Source organism: Marmota marmota, unplaced genomic scaffold (genome assembly GCF_001458135.2).
Source record: "Marmota marmota marmota unplaced genomic scaffold, marMar, whole genome shotgun sequence".
NCBI lineage: Eukaryota > Metazoa > Chordata > Mammalia > Rodentia > Sciuridae > Marmota > Marmota marmota.
In genome coordinates this window covers 18,721,153-18,730,448 of record NW_026000196.1, presented here as the reverse complement: position 1 = coordinate 18,730,448, position 9,296 = coordinate 18,721,153, and the positions used below count along the sequence as shown (strand labels likewise).

The window sequence follows — 9,296 nt, the reverse complement described above, 5'->3', positions numbered from 1 at the left end:
TGTAAATCAATGGATGTGTAACTGATGTGATTCTGCAATCTGTGTATGGGGTGAAGGTGGGAGTTCATAACCCACTTGAATCAAAGTGTGGAATATGATATGTCAAGAAATTTGTAATGTTTTGAACAACCCACAATAAAAAATTAAAAAAAAAAAATTAAAAAATAAAAATAAAAAAATGTATGCATGTATGTTGAGAGAAATGTCATCTTAATCATCTTTCTATAATCTCTATTGAATATAAAAGATACTCAATAAATATATATTGAGCTAATGTAAAATATAAGATATATTGAATTCATTTTTATGAGGTATATGAAAAAAGATAAAATATGCAATAAAATAGAAGTTTAAAATGTTTTCTTCTTTAAAATAGCAACTGCAAAATAGCTTGATGGAATTTGGAAAACCATGGAAAATGAACCCAGGAGATGGAGCATTTTATGGCCCTAAAGTAAGTGGATCATATGCATTAAAAAAAGTAAAATTTAAAAGAAAAATTTCAACTGTCACTAAGCAAACATTGTTTAATTTATAGATTGATATAAAAATCAAGGATGCTATTGGCAGATACCACCAATGTGCTACAATTCAGCTGGACTTCCAACTGCCTATTAGATTTAATCTTACATATGTTAGGTGAGTGATTAATATGATTAAATAAAGTAGTACTAATATCCTAATTATTTGTCATTTGAGATGAATATATAAAAATAAACATTAGTGTATATCTAGTATATGCCAAATATTCAATATGTATTTGTTTACGTATTTATAAACTATTTGGGGATTTTCTTAGTTCATTTTGTGTGGCTACAACAAAACACTTAAAGCTGGGTACTTTATAAAGAAAAGACGTTTATTCAACTAATTATTATGATATCTGGAAAGCTCAAACAGCATGGAACCAGCATCTGGCAAGGGCCCTCCTGACTACATCACAGTGTGGCAGAGAAACGGAAAGGGAAATGGCTGCATATAGAAGGGGCAAGTGTGTGGGGTAGCCTTATAACAACCTGCTCTCCTGAGAACTAACTTAGTCCTCTGAGAACTACATTAATCCTTTCTGAGGCTAAGGACCCTATAACCTGATCTCCTTCCACTAGGCCTGACCTGTTAAAGATCTACCACATCAGTGGTAGAATGCTTGCTTAGCATGTACAAGGTCCTGAATTCCATCCCTGGACCAAACTTCCAGCACATGACCTTTGGGGAACACATACACATCCAAACCAGAAGAGGGGTCAACTTTAATTTTCTGAGGACATGGTCTGGTAGGGGAAGAAAGATAAGTAAGCATAGGATTAGAGATCTGAACAAAGTACCATGAAAACATGGTCCAGGTGGTTAACTGTCCCTGAGGCATAGGGGGAAGACTTCACAAAGAGCTGGAGTGACGTGAGGATGAGATAGTTGCCAGAGAAAGCAGGGGAAAAGGCAAATTTTTCAAACCAATAACTTCTTGCTGTAAAAATATTTCTTGACATACAGTGAAACTCTGTGGTGTGTGTGTGTGTGTGTGTGTGTGTGTAGATGCATGTGTACAGTTTGGCCAGCCTTAATGCACATATAGAGTGGTTTGACTTCACAGTTATGACTATATTATTCCAATAAATTTATTTGTGCTGACTATGTGCAGTCAAACTTCCTCCTGCCCCTAGTCCTTGGCAACAATTAATATGTTCTCTGTCACTATAATTTTGCCTTTTCCAGGATGTCATATAAAAGGAATCATGCTATATTAACCTTAAGAGACTGTCTGTCTTCTTTCACATAGCATAATGCCTTATAGATTCATGGGTGTTTTTGCATGTTTGAATAGTTTGTTCCTGTTTATTGCTGACCAGCATACCATCATTGTATGGATGCAGCACAATTTGCTTGTCTAGTCATTCACTTAAAGGCATTGATTCATTTGCATTTTGGGGGGATTATGAATAGAGCTGCTTCAGACATTAGTGGATAGGTTTTTATGTGAATGAAAGTTTTATTTCTTTAGAGTAAATATGATAAGTGTATGTTAACTTTGTAAGAAATTGCTGAACTGTTTTCTGTAGTAACTTTACCATTTCATATTCTTGCCAGGAATGCATGTGAGTTATATATGTTTCACTTCCTTGAGAACACTTGGTATTGTCCGGGTTTGTTTGTTTATTTGTTTGTTTGTTTTTGTGGTGCTGGGGACTGAGGGTCTTCCATGCTAGGCAAGCACTCTGCCTCTCAGTTATATCCCTACCCCTGTTTAAGATTCTCCTTAACAAATGCATAATAGTATTTCATTATGTTTTGATTTTGTATTTCTTCAGTCCTAACAAAATTAACATTTTTTTGTGTGCTTATTTCCCATTTATATGCTTTTTGGCTAAAGACCTGTTCATGTCTTATCCTCATTTTAAAATTGGGGTTTTTGTTGTTTTATTACCCTTGAATTTTGAGAATTTATATCTTTAAATATTTTAGGTATAAATGTTTTGATCGTTAAGTTATTTACAAATATTTTCTCTCCAAATTTGTAGCTTGCTTTTTGATTTTTACAGATCTTTTCATTCATATTGAGTTTTTAGTTTGAATGAAGTTTAATTTATAATTTTTTTTTCTTTTATGGATTGTGAGTTTTGGCATCATGTCTATGAACTCTTTGCCTAAGCACACAGGTCATGAAGATTTTCTCCTATGTTTTATCTCTAGTTTTAAGTTTCACATTTAGATCTAAGATATCTCTTGCATTTGTGTGTGCGTGTGTGTGAGTGTGTGAATGAGATGTAGAGTATAGATTAGGGTTCGTTGCATCTAGATTGTTTAACATCATTCATTAAAAAGAACATTCTTTTGTCATTGATTTGCTTTTGCAAAGATCAGTTGGACATACTCTACTGTCATGTATATCTAAAAAGACAAATTTTTTAAAATTAAAAATCAAAATCAGTTGGACAGCTGGGCACACACCTGAAATCCCAGCAATTTGGGAGGCTGAGGCTGGAGGATTCCATGTTCAAGGCCAGCTTTGGCAACTTAGTGAGATCTTGTCTCAAACTAAAATAGAAGGGGCTGGGGATATAGCTCAGTGGTAAAGTGCCCTGGGTTCAAACCCCTACATTCCCCGCCCCCACACAGAGACATATTTATGAGGATGTGTTTCTAGATCTTCAATCTGTTCTGCTGATCCACTGATTATACCTTTGTTAACACCATGTAGGTTTTTTTAAAAAATGTTAATTTTTTTAGTTGTACACAATACCTTTATTCCATTCATTTATTTTTATGTGGTACTGAGGATGGAACCCAAGGCCCTGCGCATGCTAGGTGAGCGCTGTACTACTGAGCCACAATCCCAGCCCCACCATGTAGCTTTATAGTAAAAAACTTACAATAAATAATTTTTCAGAATTATTTTGCTTTTAATAAATCTATTTAAAATCCTGGGAGGAATTTTGATTGGAATTGCATTTAGTTTGGGTCAGATGGACATCTGAACTCTGTTGCGATCCATGACATTTTAATTTCTTTCCTCATTTTTTCCAAATTTTAGCATAGAAGTCCTTTGCAAATCTTCATAGATGTAGATATCAAATATCCAAGTATTTCACTTCTAAGGGATGATTCTAAGTGGAATTATAGTTTTAATTTTTATATACATGTGTTCATTGCTCATATGAGGAAAATGCAGCAGATTTTTGTAAGTTGACCATGTATGCTGAGACTTTGCTGAACTCACATTAATTCTAGGACATTTACTTTTGTATTTTTGTAGAATTCTCAGGATTCTACATGATTGTGGACAATCATTCCAGGTATAAACAGGGACAGTTAATTTCTGTTTCTGATTTGTATTCCTTTTGTTGTCTTCTCTTGCCTGATTGCACTGGCTAGAACTAGTATTACTTTGAGTAAGAGGATGAGAGTGGACATCATTGCCTTGTTTCTAATCTTAGAAGGAAAGTATACAGTGTTTTATTCTTAATCATACTGTTAATGTGTAGGCTTTTTGTAGATACTCTGTCAAGTTAAAGAAGTTCCCTCGTATTTCTAATTTTTCAAGAGTTTTTTAATCATGAATGTGTGTTGAATTATTAGATTTGTTAAATTGTTTTTCTGTATAAATTCATATAGTCATGTGATTTTCCTTCTTTAGTCTATAATTATGGTAGATTTTGTTTATTCAGTATGTTGAAGTAGCACTGCATTGCTGGGATAAAATCCCCTTGGTCATACAGTGTTATTATTTATGTATTAGTGGATTTGATCTTCTAATGGCTTGTTGAGAATGTTTGAATGTATGTTCATATAGGATATTTTCTTTAATTTTCTTTCTCATACTGTCTTTGTACAAGTATCTGTGAATTCTGGCCTCATAAAATAAATTGGGAAGGTTATTCCATTTTGTTCTATTTTCTGGAAAATATTATGTAGAATTGATGTTATTTCTTTTTCAGATATTTGGTTAAATTAGCCATTGAAACTATTGCTTAGGTTTCCTTTTGGGAAAGAAGGAAAATTATTGACATGTTTAAAATTTAATAATTTTTGATAGAATATTATCCTTTTAAGATGGTTAGAATAAATGAACAACCACTCCTCATACAAGGAGGACGTGGAGGAGAAACAAATCAGCCAGCCAGCCATTCAAGGTGTATGTGGACAGTGGAGAGAGGGAGAGCAGAAGTAGAGGCAGCAGCAGTCTGTGAACAGGTCAGAGATGACAATGGATGGAACCAGGTGATAGAGGTGAACAAAGAGGGTGTGTTTGGGGTGTGCTCTAGAGGAAGAACCAATGTGATTTATTCAGGCTTAGGAAGGAGAGAAAAGCATCGAGGTCATCGCCATGATGGAATAGGGATTTATCCTATATTAGCAAGGGAGGTTTAACACGAGACTCAGCCTTGCAGGAAGGTGTCAGGTAAAACTTAGCATTCGTTCCTGTGTCATGGGCAGAAAGAAATTCCCTTCTTATAATAGGAACATTTATCAAAAAACAATAGTAACCCCTCAATATAGTTGAGAAGAAGGTGATTATGCCTACAATTTGTACCATTACTCAGAACTATTCTGAAAGTACAAATATTAAAAAAAAAAAAAAAGAGAGACTAAGTTGTTATTATTTGTAAATGTTAAAATGTTTAGAAATTGGCCAGGGATGCAGCTCAGTGGTATAGCACTTGCCTACCATTTGTGAGGCCCTGTGTTCAACCCCTACAACTGCCAAAAACAACCCAAAATTCTTGAAATCTGACAGAATCAAATGGAGAAAAATTGGGACTAATAATACAGTAAGTTATTATTAGTAAGCAGTAAGCACAAAGTACAAATTTCAATTTGCTTTCATATCCATTTAGTAATAACCTGCCTCAAAATGTAATGTAAAAAACATTTCAGAAACAACAAAATGCAAAATATCTAAGAATAAACTTAATAAGAAATAGAAATACATAATATTTACAAAGTATACACTATAACATTTTATCAAAAGTCAGTAAAGAATTGTTTAAATGAAGATTCACACAACATTCTTAGAATCAACATTGTAAAGATAATATCTTCTAATTTATCTACGAATCTAATATGATTCTGTGAAAATCCATTGAGATTATTTTGGGGGAAACTCGATATTCATTCTAATGTTTATTTGATAAAAGCAGAGTTGGTGTCACTGACTGCCGTTAAGTCTACACTTGATGAATCATGGGACAGAAATTTCTGGTTACCAGGGTTTTATGAAGGGGCTATCCTGCTTCTCTTTCGTTTCCTATAGAAAACAACATAATATATCATTCAGGAATATCTCATGCTGGTTTAAGTTTGTGAGATAAATGATTTCTACATATGTCTGCATAAGGCTGGATTGAAGCCATTCACTCACCCCAAAACTTTCTGAGGGATCTAGACAGGGAGTTTTGTTTGACGTTGATCTAAAGGTAATTTCCCTTAGCAGAAATTATTGATGGAGATGTTATCCAATATTACTTCATTTGAAGTAAAGCTAATTAATTAGTCTCTGTTTTTGTTTGGTTTGTGTATGTTTTAGTAGTACCTAGCTGGTACAATTTGTAGATAAAATTTTCTCATAAGAACCTATTATATTTGTTATAGTGAAGTAAAATTTATCTTTCTGAGAAATGTGCACATAGATCTCAGGGTGGTTACTTCATTTTGATTAAGAGTCATACTTTGTTTTTCAATTTTTTTCTAAAGGGGAGTAGATCATTAAATGTAAGACATGTGTCATGAAGGTTTTAGGTCTATGAAAGGAATTTGACCAGTGGACTTCTAGAACAAATATTAAAAACAATTTGAAAAATTAGGTTTACTATGTGGGCACAGTAGTGGCAGGAATGGGGTACATAGGATCAGATAAAACTGCCTGTGAATTTAAGAAAGAGAATATGGGAATTGATTGCATTACTCTCTGTACTTTTGTATGTGTTAAGTGTTGTCTAATAAAATTTTTAAAAATAATGAAACAAAAGACAAAGCAATCTTTTGTTTTGAGGAAATAAAACAGCCACTAAAGAAATAGTCAATGGAAAGATACCCAGAAACACTAATCTAAATCTATAGACAAAATTAAATATAAGGTAAGAATATAATAAAGTTATTACCTAATTTTAGAAAAATACTCAAATGTATAATTTTCATTTTTTAGTAAGGATGGGGATGATAAGAAGAGACCTGTGATCATTCACCGAGCAGTGTTGGGATCAGTGGAAAGAATGATAGCCATTCTTGCAGAAAACTATGGGGGGAAATGGTAAGTGACATGAAAGAGAAAAGCTAGATGTCTCTTATTTTTAAAAATCATGGCTAACAACATTAAATTGGTAGGAAAAATGGCAGCTCCTGCTTTTATAATTAGCAGGTATGCAAAGAATAAATAAGAATTATTGTTCCTTTTGCCAGATCAGAAAACAGAAACAAAGAAAGCAAAAACAGAGTGACATAAAATTGCACTATATTCCCTTTGGGGAACTCAGTCCTATTAAAGAGTTATCTTTTCACCTGTGTTAAGCCTGTCAAAGATCCATTTACTGTCTGGAAAACACATGTTCAGTTTCCCAGGGTACTGTCTCTTGTCACACTGCCATCTCTTGTTCAGTTTGTATTGCTTACCTTTGGGTGTTCCTTGTGACCATTGTCTGGGAAGAAAACATGGAAACCTGATCCATAAATAGCTGAATAATACACTGGTATAAACCCAGAGAGAATGGCCACAGCATCACAGTCCAATCAAGGGATGACTGCGGAAAAGGAAAATGCTCTCCAATGCAGAATGTAGAATGGTACATCCTATGGTCCCCTCTGCCTGGAAGGAAAACTGGCCAGAGGTCTGAAGTTTTACATTGATGTAGGGCTCTGGGTACTGCTTTGGCCACAAGACCAGAGATATAGAAATAATTAGATTGGAAAAATAAATGCCAGATAGATTTAGGGAAGAGGACTTATGGATGATTCCTCAGAATGGGCCATGAAAGTGGTATTGCCCACTGTAAGGTCCTCACTGTTGAAGAGAGTTTCAGCATTCTATACAAGAGGGCCCATTCAGTTATCATCAACTTCTTTTTGTCCCTCATAATTATTCATATCATGAATAAAGTGGCCAGTAGGTGATATGCATGAGCTCAATAACATGGACATTCCCTTACCAAGTTCTATATTACTACATATCTTCTGGGGACACAATTTACCATTGGTAATGATATATCTTGATCCCACAGTATGGTACCATAACCCAGGGGGAGCAGCCAGCTGTCTTGTGGCAGTTTGATTACATTGGATCCCTTTCAGCAAGTGCCAGTGCCAGAAAAGATAGCAAAGTTCACTTTCTTTTCATAGAAGACAGTTACTCTGAATTTTACTTTGTTTTTCTTTCCTACCATGCTTTCTGCCAGCAGCACTGTGAAGTAATTTATAGCCAAGAAGTAAGGCCTGAGCCAGTATTGTTGAATTCACTATCACTGCTCTCAGAAGTAGCCAGCCACACCTGGAATTACAGCCCACATCCCGTGAAGGTGCATTCTACAACCTGTGAAAATGCGGCACACCAGCCATTTTTGGTTCCCATCCCATGTTTAAGAAACTGACTATTTGCTCATGTAGTTTGATTCTGCCTTCAGGATCTACAGCCCCCACCACTATTATTGCTAGGCATAATACCTGTAGCTTCGACTGTGGATACTGGGCACTGGATGTCAGTGCTAGAGTCATTGTCACAGGTTCCTCAAAAGCCCTGTGACGGGCTGTAGCTGTAGCTCAGTGGTAGAGCACTCGCCTAGCATGTATGAAGCACTGGGTTTCATTCTCAGCACCATATATAAATAAATAAAGGTCCATCAACAACTAAAATATATATATAATATATATGAATATTACCTACTGGCCACTTTACTCATGATATGAGTAATTATATAATCATATATATATATATATATATATATATATATGTATATTATAGTCAGGGTGCTGTATTTGTATATCTTCCACAAACTAGTTCCCACACATCCATTCTAGTGTTCATGGCAAGAGAGGGCAGGGAAGAAAATTTCTGAGCAGGAATCATAAGGTAGGAAATTTCCCTGAGTGTCTTCCAAAAGTACTGGGCAATTAGAGAGTCTGTGTATATCTGAGATATTTAATTTATGACCTTGGAGAAATATATTGTGGTGTCATGGAGCTTTTAAGCTATTAAAATTATACAGAAGCCAAAAATATAGGCAAGACTATAGATACTAAGTGTGAGTTAATATGTATATATTTCTTTCTTTTATACCCAATATTCTGTATTTTATCATATGTAATTATGTTTACCATATATTTCATTTTTGCAATTTAAGAAAAATACATAAATACATACATTCATAAAATACCATCTGGGAATAGTCCCAATCGTATTCCCTTCTACCTTCAAAATAATTTTGATGGTACCATACCTTAGGATCAGTATGTATCACTACTGAAGGCAAATTGTATCCCCAGAGGCCATGTAGTGATTTGGAACTTGGTGAAGGAATGTCCATGTTGTTAATTTAAAATCCAGTTGAAATGATGGTGTCTTACATTAAAATGGTAGTGTGAAAGTGGCAAAAACAAACAAACAAAAAACAACTAAAGATAACTAGTGGAATTAGGAGATGAAGTAGGAGACAGGAGGTGGTGCCAGTATGTGGTATGGGCTGTCCTCCTCACAGGGACCAAGATTTCTGACACCAGCTGACCTGTGAGGGAAATGTCTCCAAAAACTAAAAGTAAAAACAGTTAAAATGTGGTTCTCTGGGGAAAGTAAGACTGGGGACAGACTGAGGCCA

General features: G+C 34.8%; 1 protein-coding gene across 2 annotated transcripts in view; it reads left to right on the top strand.

The window, feature by feature from the left end:
• Positions 1 to 9,296, top strand: part of Tars3 (threonyl-tRNA synthetase 3) — a 74,548-nt gene that overhangs the window by 60,758 nt on the left and 4,494 nt on the right. For both annotated transcript variants that reach the window (XM_048790371.1, XM_015493140.2), the window contains exons 14-16: positions 377 to 454; positions 539 to 639; positions 6,641 to 6,745. In XM_048790371.1, coding sequence (XP_048646328.1) covers positions 377 to 454; positions 539 to 639; positions 6,641 to 6,745 — 284 coding nt within the window. The remainder of the gene's footprint in view (positions 1 to 376; positions 455 to 538; positions 640 to 6,640; positions 6,746 to 9,296) is intronic.